The following is a 16,203-nucleotide window of genomic DNA, read 5'->3' on the forward strand; positions in this document are numbered from 1 at the left end:
CACTGTTGTTATGTGTGGTTATTTGTGTTACTATCACCTTCCTGTCAGCTTTGACCAGTCTGGCCATTCTCCTCTGATGTCTCTCATTAACGAAAGGCGTTTCTGTCTGCAGAACTGCTGCTCACTGGATTTTTTTTGTTTTTCGCACCATTCTATACAAACTCTAGAAACTAGTGTGTGTGTGAAAATCCCAGGAGATCAGCAGTTTCTGAGATACACAAACCACCCTGTCTGCCACCCAAAAATCATTCCACAGTCAAAGTCACTTAGATCATATCACACAATTGGCTGATTAGATAATTGCATGAATAAGTAGGTGTAATAAAGTAAAAATATTCCTAATAAAATGCTTGGTCAGTGTATAAGGACTTAGATCTTCATCAGCTTTTCTTCTTCTTCTTCTATTGTAGAAGGTATTTGATCTGACTGAAGTGCACCCCCGACCACTGGTTCTTCATCTTCCTCTTGAACCTGGTCTCTATCCAATGGAACAGTTTCTTGTACCTTTGTTGAGGTTGGATGAAACTCTTTTGCTGCCGCTCTTAGTTTTGTGGTTTTCCTCTGCTTAAGGTTTTTTACAGCCTGCAAACACTGGTTGGATTTCTGAACACACAAACCATTCCCATAATATAGAAACATTCCTGCTCTTCAGAACTGTCGGCACCAAATTCCGTATCCTCAACAGTTTCAACAGTTTACAATTTAGACTCTCCAATCAGCCAAACCTGCATGTCTTTGGACTGTGGGAGGAAACCGGAGTACCCGGAGGAAACCCACGCAAACACCGGAGGAACATGCAAACTCCACACAGAGAGGCTCCGGCCGACGGGGATTCAAACCCAGGACCTCCTTGCTGTGAGGATGGTATCCTGTGGCCTCATGCCAGATACAATATATTTCTATAGCATTACTCTGTGGATGGTACGTAGCTGTCTGCAAAGGAGAAATTCCTGCAAGTTGCTGAAGTATTTGGAACAGGTTATTTTCAAAATTCACAACCCTGCTCATGATGTTATTCTGGATATCCAAAGCGTGGGATGAAATCCTGGAAAATATTCTCCCTGGGTGTCTTTCCAGACTTCTTCCAAGTTGACTTGTAGTACGACTACTAGTAACTAAGGAATCGCAAGAGAGTGCTCACTTCTCTGACTGCTCTTTGGAATTAAACTGCTGAACTGCCTCTAGATCTTTTGGATCTATTTGGATGTCATCATTGGACAACATACAACCAATGTAATGGATCTGGCTCTTGAAGAATGTGCACTTTTTTGAGCCAAAGCTTAAGGCAGTGCTCCCACACTCAGGAAGTTAACTGCAAGTTATTGACTAGCGTTCAACTCACAGAAGCTAACACATCTCAAACCCTTGTCCTTTTCTGAGACTTGGCGTACAGCCAATGTCCTCATCATCTTTTATGACGACATCAGACTCTGTATGAAGTACGTATGTTTGACTACCTGCTGTTCATGTTCAGTGAGGTGCACATAACAACTCAGTCCCCTACAAAGGCAGCATCACATGTTGTGAGAACATTGCTTGGTGTTCTCTTCAGCCTTCACCTTGTCTGAGTATTGTGATTGCACCCTACCAATAAATCTTGTTTATTGGTAGGGTGACCAGACGTCCTATTTTTCCTGGGAAAGGGGTACATTTTCCCCTATTTTATTCGTTGCATATTATAATGGGATTTTTAGATTCTACTTACCATTATCATATGCTCTCACTGCATAGTATGCATGGTCCTCAGGGAATCACCCTATTTATTCATATAGTTTCTATATACTGTACAGAAATAACATGTGAGAAATACATGTAGAATGGATGCAGTCCATAGGGTGGTCAGCACTGAACCAATTCATGAAACTCCCCATTCAGTAGGGGATTAAATAGCCCACTAAAGCACTGTCTACACTGTAGTGGTGGAAAAAATATGCATACACATACATGGATTAGAATTATTTTCATTTTCCGTGTATATATAGGATATATACATCATGGAACACATCCTGCACACCCCAATACTATAATGAACTATCCCAATACCAATTTGTTAAAAAAAGATTTAATCCAGCCATTCATACATCTTTTCCAAAACTACCTTTCCAAAAATGACATTAATTACAGAGTAAGATCTAGGCTGCCCCAACATTTTCTGCAATGTTTTTTTTTTCATTGTATATACACCGGATGTTTGGAATGATCAAAAAACATTGGACTTCAGAAGCAGAAGCAGAGATTCTTGGAATATTGGGTCTTCTCAAATTCTCTCTTGTTTTGCAGAGTAGACATGGAGGGCCAGATGACCATGTTTGCTTATTACTTTGTTGGAATTGGAATTGCTGTATTGATTCTCAGTTATTTTCAAGTAAGTGAAGCTAAGCCATACTGGTGAAAGTGCAAGAACCACAGGTCTGGTAGTGACAAGGGCTGTTGGAGTCAGATTAAGACCATGCAAAACTGTGGCCGGCCTTGTGCATTGAGTGCTGGAGGACACACTGTGAATATTAGTCTTCATTAATCATAAAATAATAGTTTTCTCAGGTGAGGTTGGTTCATAACCCTCTGGGTTTTTACCTCAACGGCACAAGCACTTTTTGCATTGTTAATGTTCTCTGATTTTATGCGTGTGCAAATAAATACAAAATAAAATAGATAAAGTGGTAATGTCACCTCATTCAAAGGTTCTCTGTTCACTGGGTTTTAGATTGCCTTTTGGGTGACTGCTGCAGCCCGTCAGATCCAGACCATAAGGAAGACTTTCTTCCGGAAAGCGATGTGCATGGAGATCGGCTGGTTTGACTGCAATTCTGTAGGGGAATTAAACACAAGAATATCAGAGTAAGTAATAAAATGTATTTATTAATGCATAGTTTCATAACAGAGTCAATTAAGTAACATTTAGGAACCACGCAACTTAATCTCTTGGGTACTTACATCTTTGTGGAAGATGGGAGATGTGCAATTTTGTTTCTGAAATCAAATGTATAAATGAGAACTGTACACTTTAATCCCACATTCATAAAAAGAGTTTTTGAACAGGAAATACAGTATGCCATATTATTCAGTATCTTTAATGTTTCTTGCATATTATTTAAGTATTTTCCATATTAACTGTAGTGTTGTTCTATCATAACTGCCATACAATTCAGAGTAACATTCTGAGTAATGATATGGGTTCTTTCATTTCAGTGACATCAACAAGATTAACACTGCAATTGCAGACCAAGTGTCCATCTTCATCGAACGGATCTCCACCTTCATCTTCGGCTTCTTGGTGGGGTTCATCGGTGGCTGGAAGCTGACCCTGGTGGTTATTGCTGTGAGCCCTTTGATAGGTCTCGCTGCTGGATTAATGGCCATGGTAATAAATACTATCAGTCTGCAGAGACAATAAGATCTGTATCTGCTAAACCAGCTAACTCTCGTTTAACTCATACAAGTGTCAGTGTGTCATAAAATCCCCAAAAAATTATTTTCTGTTTAATCCTCACATTTCCCACAAAATAGAAGTCAATCTCAATGTAACTATCCTGGTAAATAAATATATCCTGGCTAATAAATATATATCTGTATATATTCTCTCTGTATTTCCAAAAATACCCCTAATAAATACCATTTAAATTTGTTATAGTTATATGTTCAACTGCATATGTATGCATGCAAATAATGTTTTATTCCATGTAATTTTCTAGTCAGCCATAGTCCAAGCTCTTAAATAGAGGTTTCAGAAAGAATCAATTGGGTTATACTGCTTTACAGTAGTAAAACAGTCTAGGCAGTGTTTACCATATTCTTTTAAATGAATGCTGCATTTGTCCCACTACACTCCCAGGCAGTGGCGAAGCTGACAGGTTGGGAGCTGCTAGCCTACGCCAAGGCGGGGGCCGTGGCAGATGAGGTGCTGTCCTCCATCAGGACCGTAGCGGCCTTTGGAGGAGAGGAGAAAGAGGTCGAGAGGTGAGGCTACCAATAGCAAAGCAGGACCATCTACTACTGCATGAGCCAATCCTGGGTTGTGGAGCTGTTTATATGAAATCTGGGCTACTCACGAGTCATGACATTAGCTTGTTGTGAAAATCCTGGTTCAGAAAGTGAAAGTCCTCCCCAGTATTTTTTCCAATCACATTTGATAATCAACACAATTCTTCAACCAGGTAAAAAAAGGTAAAAAAAAATAAAATATGGAAAAAGTGACTGTGATCCATTTACTTCCCATGGGCTTGTGAAAAGTGCTTTATAACCACAGAAGTGCAGTTAGCACTGGGTCCAGGGGTCCACTAAGGGGATACAGGGACAGAAAGTGAAAATGCAGAATGCCTTAACGCGACCACTGTTACCTTTTGTAACCTTGTGGATGTCATATTTTTATTTTGTTACATTAAACCTTTCCACTTTGTCCAGCTAGAGGGCAATTTTCACCTATTTTGTACTAGTCCTATAAAAGTGTCAATATCTCAAGGATCTCAAGTCAAGGACCCGCCCAGAACTACTAAGTTTGTGACAAACTTGTCAACTCTTGTAACTTGTAACTTGTAAGCAGGCATTCATATTCAAAAAATTTTCCCAAACCTGCACCCGGATGTGTCCCCAAATCTCTCCAAATTCAAAACATCTGCATATATTTTTCTCCAGACACATGAATGATTATTTTCCTATTAAAAACGTATTTTTCATACAAAATGTACACGTGTTTTATTCACATATGAGAGTATGTTTTTATAATGCATGTCCAAAGTGTCCAAAAAGCTCTCCAAAAAGGATTACTCATGTAATGCTTTCTAATCAAACTACATCACATTTAAAATGGAACTTTATATCAAAATTAGGTTAACTGGAGCCCCATTAGCCAGTATAATTACAGATTTATGTATAGCAAGTCCAAATCCTGTAATTACGCACGTCTGTATTCTGCTCTGCAAACGCAGCGATATTCTTAAACTGTCCATCACCTTAATATGACACATTATACCTTGTTGGAAAGGGTAGTGTCCTAGAATTTAGCCACACAACATGACAGTAATCAGAGGGAAAATTAATGAGAGAAAACTTTTTTAAGCTTAACCATTTTTATTTGCAAATAGGAGAGGTTAACACACACCATTCAGATGTGCTATAAGTCTCAAAATAATTTCACAAAATAACAGTCTTCATGTATCTCTATATGTCCTTCAAAAAAAAAAAATTCTCCATCCTTGAGCCAAACCGGTGTGAGAGGGGTTTGGGGCAGTGAAGCTGCTGTTGGCCTTATATCAATTGGAATGCAAAACAGCCTTGAGACTGATTCTTTGTGTCAGCCCGCCGGTTTTTGTGTGCACACACACAGCTAAACATTTTTTAATCAGGAGCAATTGACACTGGCAGTACTTTTCCACCAAGCTCTTTGAATACATATTTTGCAAGCACACAACCTTTCAGCATGTATACAAGATATATTGATACACACAAACAAATAAATATAAATTATATAAATTAATTCACATGAATATATATGAATGTTTGACTACTTAATTAAAACATAGTGGTAAATTGAAAATTATTAGTATATAGTATTTATATTACAGTAGGAAACCCCATACAAGAAGCTTACCATATTTTACATTAATTTGGGACTGAAATGACCAAGCAATGCATTTATGCAACAATAATAAGTAGTTCAGGACGACATTCGCTTAGGTATAGTCCCGGAAAATAGATAGTTTTCTAAAAAATGGCTGTACGGATTATGAAATAAACTTCAACAGTAATCAGAAAACAGTCGTAGCTTCATAACCAGGTGGAATATTTGGTTCCATATATATGTCTGTATCAAATAATTTGCAAAACAAACATACATTTCTACCAAACCAGAAATATGTCAGCCAGACGTGCAATAAAAGTGAGCTAAGAAAAATAAAACAAATGTATTTATTCATGCAACTTCTGAATTGTATATTTAAATTATACACACAGGGTCTGCTTTGTTGTTTTTTCTACAGGTATGACAGGAACTTGATTGAGGCTCAGACCTGGGGTGTTAGAAAGGGAACCATCATTGGTGTGTTTCAAGGTTATCTCTGGTGCATCATTTTTTTGTGCTATGCTTTGGCTTTTTGGTACGGCTCAAAGCTGGTCATCGACACCAAGGAGCTCTCTCCTGGGGCCCTAATTCAGGTACCCTACTCCCGCCATACAGACTACATGCCTCAGAGCATTTCTCATTTCTCCATACAAATAACCTTTGATTTAAAGGAATTATACGATAGATTCAAAGCTGCCAGCCTATATACTTGATGCAATTGTGTCTGGGGTATTCACAGAGCATGTGCACATGTAATGGGAAATGTGTGTGTGTGTGTATATGTGTGTTATGGGTTCACGTGCATGTGGGTTCGACCCCAGGTTTTCTTCGGTGTTCTCATGGCCGCCATGAACCTGGGCCAGGCCTCACCCTGCCTGGAGGCTTTTGCCTCTGGCCGTGCCGCGGCAAAGACCATCTTCGACACTATCAACAGGGTGGGCAGGTCGCCATCCATTTGTCTCACCAAATACCCCAACGATAACTGATCAGTAATCTTTCATATGAATAACATGTCATTAAAATGTATTCATTCTCTTCCAGGAACCAGAAATTAACTGTTTCTCGGAAGATGGGCACAAATTAGAGAAGGTGACAGGTGACATTGAATTCCACGGTGTCACATTCGACTATCCATCACGGCCAGAAATAAAAGTCAGTATTGTGCTTGCTCATATGTTAATAAGGACTGTTATCAAATGAGAAGTTTTCATGACCTACAGTAGGTAAAATACTGTGAAAATCTCATCCACCTGTTCTGTTCTTTTAGATACTAGATGATTTGAACCTGCTGGTCAAAGCAGGAGAAACCACAGCTTTTGTTGGACCAAGCGGATCAGGAAAAAGCACCGTAGTCCAGCTCATCCAAAGATTCTACAACCCAAAGGAAGGCATGGTACTAAACTAGCTTTTTTGAGTTTATCCAATGTCTATTTGCTGACAATGTTGGAACATAATAAGCTGCTTGAATTGTGACCTTTTCAGCATTAGACAGATGCTATGACCTATAAAACCCTGCTGTTTTACAGGTGACCCTAGACGGCCATGATATCCGGGGACTGAACATCCAGTGGCTCCGCTCTCTGATCGGTATCGTGGAGCAGGAGCCCGTGCTGTTCGCCACCACCATCGCCGAGAACATCCGCTACGGCAGGCCAGGCGTGTCCATGGAGGACATTGTGAAGGCAACTAAGGAGGCCAATGCCTACAACTTCATTATGGACCTGCCCCAGGTATAAGAGACACTGTGAAAGCAGACACACAGCCTCTGAGATAATATGTAAAGGTATCTGTCGCCAAACTGTCTCATCTTTGGTTAAACAGAAATTCGAGACCCTAGTGGGGGAGGGAGGGGGTCAGATGAGTGGAGGACAGAAGCAGAGGATAGCCATCGCTCGAGCCCTGGTCCGGAACCCCAGGATTTTACTGCTGGACATGGCCACCTCTGCCCTGGACAACGAGAGTGAGGCTGTGGTACAGGAGGCACTAGATAAGGTGGCCATATGTGTTCTTATCAGCATCATTCATTTTGTCTGTTTGTTCCCTTCTCAGAACACATGACCATTTGAGAATATTTTTTTATACCTGTATATATACACTCACTGAGCACTTAATTATTCTTACTTATTCTTGCAATTATCTAATCAGCCATGCTCTGCAATGGCCATCTCAGTCTCCAGACTTAAATCCCATGAAAAACCTTGTCTTGCGGGTATCCCAAGGATATAATTCAGTCATTCATTCATCATCCTAACCCGCTTATTCTGAACAGGGTCGCAGGGGGGCTGGAGCCTATCCCAGCATACATTGGATGAAAGGCAGGAATACACCCTGGACAGGTCGCCAGTCCATTGCAGGGCGCACACACACCATTCACTCACACACTCATACACTCATACACTCATACACTCATATCTATGGGCAATTTAGACTCTCCAATCAGCCTAACCTGCATGTCTTTGGACTGTGGGAGGAAACCAGAGTACCCGGAGTAAACACGGGGAGAACATACAAACTCCACACAGAGAGGCCCTGGCCGACGGGGATTCGAACCCAGGACCTCCTTGCTGTGAGGCGGCAGTGCTACCCACTGCACCATCCGTGCCGCCCCAAGGATATCAATGATTCAGAAAAGTTTTGCATGGAGCAATGGTCAAAAATCCCTACAAATGTGTTCTCTAGCCTTATCAAAAATTATAGGAAAAGACTCATGGTTGTCATCTTTGCCAGGGCTGTTTGCACAAAATATTAAACCAGGGGTGCCAATAATTGTGGAACCAGTTTCTTTGTTGATATATTTATTTGATTTCATTTGATTGATTCCATTGAATCATTAAAAAAACACACAGCTTTACACATTTTGGAAAATAAAGCTCATGTCTCTAACTATAATTTTTTGCATTTACAGCACTTTTTGAGCATATGTATCAAGGGTGCCAATAATTATGGTGGCCGCTGTATATACAGATTCATGAATGAAAGCATTTAATGCAAATGTACATATATTTCACAGGCGAATATGAATATAATTTGCTGACAACTTTCTCAAGAGCTTTACTCTTTATGGTTTCAATATTTCCAGGCTCGCTCGGGTAGAACAACTATCTCCATTGCCCACCGCCTATCCACCCTCCGCAATGCAGATGTCATCATTGGCTTTCAGTACGGGAGGGCCATCGAAAGAGGCTCTCACAGTGAGCTACTGGCCAGGAAGGGCGTGTACTTCACCTTAGCGACACTGCAGAACCAAGGTGGTGACACATCCCAACACAAGACAAAGCAGAGTAGGTTTGATCTGCATATTAATAACACATTCTAGCAATGTTATAATCTGCCCGTTGTGCTTTATTACAAATCAAACATTCATATTCACTGTTAGCTCCTGAGAGAAAAATTGTTGAGGAACCAGACATCAAGACAATTAACAGTTTCAGCGATGTGAATTATGAATCATTGCGGAGGTAAGATTGCAAAACACATTAATTGCACTTACACTTTTGCATTACACATGCTTCTTGAAACCCATTGTATGGATAACATTTATTGTAAAATATTGATAAGTAAATTGACTACATTATTTTCAGTTAGTCAGGAATATATAAGTGAGTAAATGTAGTTACACCATGGATACATCTTTTTAAAAGGTCTCTGCGCCTGAGATCCCACTCCCAGCTCTCCCAGAATTTCCTCCCCGATGCTGTATCCAGAATCCTCCATTTTGATTCTGAAAGCTTCTATGAAGATTTTGATACTGAGAGAGCAAAGAAGAAGGTACAAATCATGCTGTCCACTGTCCCACATCTCGTTGTATCTCGTTTTATCAAACCCCGCTACCCCTGCTCTACCTCAATAAACTTGTGCCAACAGGTAGTAGACAATGAAGGGGAAGAACAGATTGAGTCGGCAACAGTAGCACGGATCCTGAGCTACAACAGGACGGAATGGCCCTACATGGTGCTGGGTTCTATAGGGGCAGGAATAAACGGAGCGGTCAATCCCATTTACGCCATATTATTCAGTCAAATCCTCGGGGTGAGTCGCATTAGTAGTTACTTGCATCTTTCTAAGGCGTGTTCACTGGTCGAGACCTCAGCTTGCTATCTTTTCCTTGTTCCTTCGTTTGCAGACATTTTCCATCCAGGATCTTAATGAGCAAAGGAATCAGATAGATGGAATATGTGTGCTGTTTGTCTTAGTGGCCATTTTGAGCTTCTTCTCTCAGTTTCTACAGGTATGGTTACCATGGACACATGCATTGTGTAATATGCATTAAATGGTTTGTCTCTAACTGCAGTGTTGTTGTTGAAGGGCTATGCTTTTGGGGTGTCTGGTGAGCTGCTGACAAGAACACTGAGGAAACTGGGATTCCAGGCTATGCTGAGACAGGAGGTTGGGTGGTTTGACAACCCCATGAACAGCCCCGGAGCTCTTACTACCAGGCTGGCCACAGATGCGTCCATGGTCCAAGGCGTAAGTTACAGTGATATGATGCACTTCCTGGTGAGGGGGAAATTTCTGTGGACTCTCTTAAATTATACAGAAGAACCTCCAAGACGCAAACATCGGACTTAATGTTCAACCGAGTAGCATAACCTACCAGAAGTAGCCTTATAGAGCTCTTTAATAGCATTTATGCGGCCATTACTTTACATTTTACAGAAGCCCCAAGAGACATACATCAGAGTATCAAACATATTCCAACAACTTTCATCATTTGTACCACTGAGGTTTAACAGTAAATTCTGAAGACAAATAGACTAAAGGATTTTGGCAGAGTCTGCTTTACCAAATTCACTATATGAGAATCAAATGCAGTCTGTACTCTAATTGTTGGACAGTGACACAATTTTTGTTGTTTGGCTCTACTCCAGCACATTAGATCTGCAGCTAAGACAATGGGTATAAGTTTGAAGTGCAGACTGTCAGCTTTTTTGAGGGTATTGCAGGTGCTTTTATAATAGTCCGATGATGTTAAGGGACTATGTATAAAATACACATATACACAGATCACCCGATGGAGATGCAAGTACCCTCAAATTACAGTAAAACTGGGTCTACACTCGGATTAGTTAATTTATTCTTTTGAAATGGTTGAATGGTTTTGTGTCCTGTTATTTCTCAATGTATTGAATATCTATGTCTTGAATAATATTTTCTGCAGGCGACAGGGTCGCAGATCGGAATGATTGTCAGCTCCTTGACCAGTATTGGAGCGGCTTTAATCATAGCATTCTACTTTAGCTGGAAGCTAACCCTTGTGGTGACTTGCTTTCTGCCACTAATTGGATTGTCAGGGGGGTACCAAGCAAAAATGCTGACAGGTTTCGCAAAGGAGGATAAGAAAGCCATGGAGGCAGCAGGTCAGGTAAGCCACATTCTGCACTCCTCCTTGCATTGCTGTATATGATCTATCTTTACAGTCTGCCTGTATCTCTGTCACTCTGCACCTTACAGTCTGCCTGTATCTCTGAATATAACCAGTGCACTTCATAGTCTGCCTGTATCTCTGAATATAATCACTGCACTTCACAGTTTGCCTGTATCTCTGTATATAATCACTGCACCTTACAGTCTTCCTGTATTTAATCACTCTGCACTTCACAGTGTGCCTGTATCTCTGTATCTAATCAGTGCACTAAACAGTATGTCATGTACTTCCGTATCTGTATAATCTCTTATCTGGATGTTATAAAGCTCTCAGAGTTCCTTCTCTCCTCCAGGTTTCAAGTGAAGCTCTGGCCAACATTCGGACCATTGCTGGGTTAGCCAAGGAGAAACAATTTGTGGACCAATACGAGCAGCAACTGGAGGCACCATTTCAAGCTGCTAAGAAGAAGGCCCATGTATATGCCATCTGCTTTGCATTTGCACAGTGTGTAATCTTCATGGCATATGCAGGCTCCTTTCGATATGGTGGCTATCTTGTGGCCAACGAGGGCTTACATTACATGATGGTGTTCAGGTGGGTCTGGTTAAAGCCATTGTTTGCAAGCTAGCCATAGAAGTGCCAGGACAAGAGAAAGAGTGTGTTCAAAAACTGACATGAGGGAAATGTTAATGTTCAAGTGTGATTTCGGTAGCTTGAGGAGGGATGGGGGCTGGGGATTATTATCCCACTCTCAGTCGAAAGCTACTTGTTTTCTTGCAAATCATACTCTGTGACCTATTTAATGAATTTGAGCATTAAAAACCACTAGTTTAGGATACAGCACTCTTGCTAATATGCTTCTGGAGGTTTAGTCTGTTGTTTATTTAGGGGCGTTTGGGTGATGTGCGCGTGTGTAAACAGACTCCATAATGTGTTGAGGTTGGTTAAATGCATAGATTGATAGAAATTGAGTCATGCATTATTTGTGTAGCACATTGAGACACAGGGAAACTATAAACAGATACACATAAAATATACACATAAAAACATTAAGAATACACTCAGGTACAGACAAATACATGGAATGTTACTTCCTGGCTCAGCCCACAACAGATTCATAACTGTGCTACAACTGCATTGTTGTCAGAATGCAGTTACAGTACCAAGCTTCATGCTGAGTTCAGTGTCTTTTAGTGTTTTGCAGTTGTCCACTTCTGAAATTACAAACAATGTGGGCTATATAGTTGAAAATAGATGCATTCACAAAATTATATGAAGTATCTAACTCTGTGTGTGTGTGTGTGTGTGTGTATAGAGTGATCTCCGCCATTGTGATCAGCGGTACAGCCTTGGGAAGAGCTTCCTCCTTCACCCCAGATTATGCCAAAGCCAAGATAGCAGCAGCACAGCTCTTTAAACTTCTGGACAGAGTACCCAAAATCAGTATGAGCCAGACTGAGGGAGAGTCTTGGGTGAGATGGAGCTATTGCCTCACAAGAACATACAGTCTGATTTTGCTGCATTGCAGGCTTTCATTACTGGAAAATAATAAATCAAACTGGCTATGTTAGACATGGCTGTTGGTGGAAGAGGATATGGAAGAGGAGATTAAGTAAAGATAAAAATTGTACGTAGTTGCTCCCCTTGCTCATAGTAATGAATTACTTGCCCAGTTTGAACAAGGTAACTATAGTAGGAGTCAGCTACTACAGTAGCCTGCTGGCTAAGTACAAAGTAAGAAAAACATTGCTTGTAACTGGTTAGGAAAGTCTGTCCACCAGGACAGAAATTTCTTCTGAACATATTGTCAGGCACTTCAAAAAGCAAGTCAATCACCAGATATTTATTTTCAAAAAAGAGAAACAGACTACGAAACAGACAGAACAATGAAAACCACTTTAAAATCTAATGGATGGCAATATGCAGTCAATCATTCAATCAGTCATGCCATTAATATGGTCTAGGGAAAATGTCACAGTACCATAAAGGCCAATGCATCACACTAGATATTAATGGCTCAGCATGAACTGAATTAACTAATGTAGCTGTCCTTTATGCAACAGGATAAATTCAAGGGAAACGTGGAGTTCATTGACTGCAAGTTCACGTACCCGACCCGCCCAGACATCCGGGTGCTGAACGGTCTGACAGTGTCCGTGAAGCCGGGCCAAACTCTGGCATTTGTGGGCAGCAGCGGCTGTGGAAAGAGCACCAGCGTCCAGCTGCTAGAGAGATTCTATGACCCTGACCATGGCACAGTGGTCAGTCCTTGTCCTCATCTCTCTCAGTTCTTACCATTCTGTGGAGTACTCTTTTACAATACTCTTTTACAGGTTTAAATTCACCTGGCAAGAACAGCATGCCTTGCTGTGGAATGATTCTAGAATTCCAGCTGGGAGTCCATTGTGGTGGTCTATATAGAAGACGCCATGGTGATAGTATTTCCAGTATATGCATATAACTTATATATAAGTTTGATCCCCTGCTGGGGAATCGTCTGAGCTGTGATCCCACTTCTATCTCTTACCCTGTCTGCTTTCTACCTGTCTGAATAAAGCAAAAGGACAAAAGGAGGGTGGATTAGGATCTACTCCTAAAATGTGTGAGTGTGTGTGTAAAAATGTTGTTGTCCAGTGGCCATTTCTTTAGTTACAATGCATTTTTGTATTTCTGAGAATAACACTGATGTTGACTTCAACTGCACTTCGGACTGGATAAAAAGTAGTGCCCAGTGATTGTAATATAAGTAATAATAATATGCTCTTTCTGGTTCTCACAGCAACTTCTTTCTTCTTCTAGCTGATAGATGGCTATTGCTCTTCGCGTGTCAATGTCCCCTACCTGAGGTCACAGATTGGGATCGTTTCCCAAGAGCCGGTGCTCTTTGACTGCAGTATTGCTGAGAATATCCAGTACGGAGACAACACACGAACCGTCAGCATGGAGGAAGTCGTTGAGGCAGCAAAGAAGGCGTATCTGCATGATTTTGTGATGGGTTTACCAAATGTCAGTATTATGCTAGAGACCCTTTCCCTTTCTCTTGCTTGAATTTGTAGCTTCAGCTAAGAACTTCATTCCATGAAGAAACCTAAAGTATATTATAACAATTTTATTTCGCTTTTTCTCTCAATAAGAGAGTCTCAACAAGTCAAACCCGTTTGGCCATGCACATCACTCCTTCATTTCTGAAATATTCCTCTTTTTTTTTGGGCAGAAATATGAGACTCAGGTCGGTGCTCAGGGCTCGCAGCTGTCACGAGGGCAGAAGCAGAGGATAGCCATCGCTCGCGCAATCGTCAGAAACCCCAAAATACTGCTCCTGGACGAGGCTACCTCTGCGCTGGACACAGAGAGCGAGAAGGTACGAAGATTCGGTTGTTTTCAATGCATCCTGAAACTTCCCACATCTGTGTGTACATGTGTCTCAGAGAGAGCACTGATATCATGCTCTCCCTCCACAGACGGTACAAGCCGCTCTCGATGAGGCCAGACAAGGTCGCACATGCATTGTCATAGCCCACAGACTGTCCACCATCCAGAGGGCAGACATCATAGCCGTCATGTCCCAGGGAGCTGTCATTGAACAAGGGACACACGAAGAACTCATGGCCAAGAAGGGTGCCTATCATAAGCTGGTTACAACAGGGGCACCCATCAGTTAGACAGAGATAAATCTGTGGTGTATTGAAATTATAACCCGATTTCAAATTCTTTATGGTTTTTGTAATCAAAAAACTACAGTACATGTTATATAAAACCCACAATATTACATATTGCCCTGTCTATTTACCATTGTTTCTTTGTATATTATGGATAACTTATACAGCCAGAAACTGTGAATGGAAAATGTATTAGGTAGTGTATATATAATTGGCATGTTTATTGCTGTAATTAATAAACATTTATAAAGTTTGAGTATTGCAGGAAATTTTTTTTGCAGGATATTTGGCCAACTCCGATGAATGTATTTTTCATGCATACTGACTATGCTGCTTTTGACTTCAATAAAGACCATGAATGCCATTATCAGTACTAGTAATAATTGTGTGTGGCAACACATGCACAAGCAAAGTCACATCAAGGCTTTCTTTCCACTTGTGTCTGTATGACTGTTGCTCTGCCATAGCACTGAATCTTCAGGGTGAGTTCAGTTAGCAGAATGAGGGAGCATAAATTGAAATTAGCAAAGGATAAATTCCACAGACATTAGAAAGTATTTTTTCATTTATCAATATTTTTGGAAATCAGTGTGCAAATGTCTGTGTGATCGGAAACAAACTTTGCGCCGAATTTATGAAACAGGAGTAGACACAGCGCTTTTTTGGTATCCACTTGTGTATGTTGATAAATACCAATCAATTGTAAACAAAAAGCATAAGCATAAAATGTATAATTAGCATAAATTGACGCCCCTAAAATACTTTATAAGGACCACATAAATCATAAACTTGAACGTGAACTCGCCGTTATTGCTTGTTGTTTATTCTGTTCAAAATCGAACGAGGAAATTAAGATGATTGTCCTGGTGGAGAAACATAAAGCGATGTGTGAAACCTGACCAAGATCCACTGAAGGGCATCAGCCGCATGTCATGCCACTTCCATACCATGATGAACTCTCCATTATTGTTCGTTGTTTCTTTTCTGAGCCTCACCAAATAAATCGGCTTTGAAGATGCGCTCTTTCCGAAGTAGTCTACGGCATGCCCCATATGTGTTTTATGGAATTTATATTTAACTACACTTAAGCATTAAGTGTAGCTTAAGCTTAAGGATTACCGGAATGAAACATCATCCATTTTAATGTTGAATCCTGTTGCGTTTTTATATGATATGAATAATTATAATATCCAATTGGCATATGAAAATAATTTTGCCACTCTAAATCACAATAAAATATTAATTCATGGAATAATAAAATAACAAAACACGCTTTCATTTCCGCGCACGATACGAACAGCCAAGACCACTCGTGAAGTTCGTTCGACTGACATCCGAAAACTTTGATAAATCCCACATTATTTATGGAAATGCACTTCCCATGGATTTACAGTGAATTTTGTTTGCCTCACGTTTGATAAATTAGACCCAGAGAGTCACTGTTTGGAACAGCTTGGCAGGATATGTCATGGAGGTAGAAACACAAGGGGTTTTTCAAGACCAGGCTTCATATACTGTTAGAAACTATTTAGCTTTTCGGCAAACTAAGCAGTAGGTACACTTAGTGGTAGGAAAATGTGAGCATTGCTGGGCTGAATGGCCTGTGTTTGTTATGATTATCT

At 40.6% G+C, this 16,203-nt stretch overlaps 1 protein-coding gene across 1 annotated transcript; it reads left to right on the forward strand.

The window, feature by feature from the left end:
- The first annotated feature begins 2,287 nt into the window (after positions 1-2,287).
- On the forward strand, positions 2,288-14,584 carry abcb11a (ATP-binding cassette, sub-family B (MDR/TAP), member 11a). The gene is made up of 23 exons (XM_061233936.1): positions 2,288-2,365; positions 2,705-2,838; positions 3,190-3,361; positions 3,833-3,957; positions 5,976-6,150; positions 6,379-6,492; positions 6,599-6,709; positions 6,825-6,950; positions 7,084-7,287; positions 7,379-7,549; positions 8,637-8,838; positions 8,934-9,015; positions 9,199-9,325; positions 9,422-9,586; positions 9,681-9,785; positions 9,863-10,024; positions 10,716-10,919; positions 11,275-11,369; positions 12,232-12,394; positions 12,986-13,183; positions 13,722-13,928; positions 14,137-14,283; positions 14,384-14,584. The coding sequence occupies exons 1-23, from the start codon at positions 2,288-2,290 to the stop codon at positions 14,582-14,584; spliced, it is 3,468 nt and encodes a 1,155-aa protein (XP_061089920.1).
- The last annotated feature ends 1,619 nt before the right edge of the window (positions 14,585-16,203 follow it).

This window comes from Conger conger, chromosome 3 (assembly GCF_963514075.1).
Source record: "Conger conger chromosome 3, fConCon1.1, whole genome shotgun sequence".
NCBI classification, from domain to species: domain Eukaryota; kingdom Metazoa; phylum Chordata; class Actinopteri; order Anguilliformes; family Congridae; genus Conger; species Conger conger.

Excerpts from the sequence above, each read along its gene's own strand:
- abcb11a (XM_061233936.1), top strand. The coding sequence starts at position 2,288 with ATGGAGGGCCAGATGACCATGTTTGCTTATTACTTTGTTGGAATTGGA. Across the intron at positions 10,920-11,274 it reads CCATGGAGGCAGCAGGTCAG|GTTTCAAGTGAAGCTCTGGC; the intron begins GTAAGCCACATT and ends TCTCTCCTCCAG. Across the intron at positions 13,929-14,136 it reads TTGTGATGGGTTTACCAAAT|AAATATGAGACTCAGGTCGG; the intron begins GTCAGTATTATG and ends TTTTTTGGGCAG.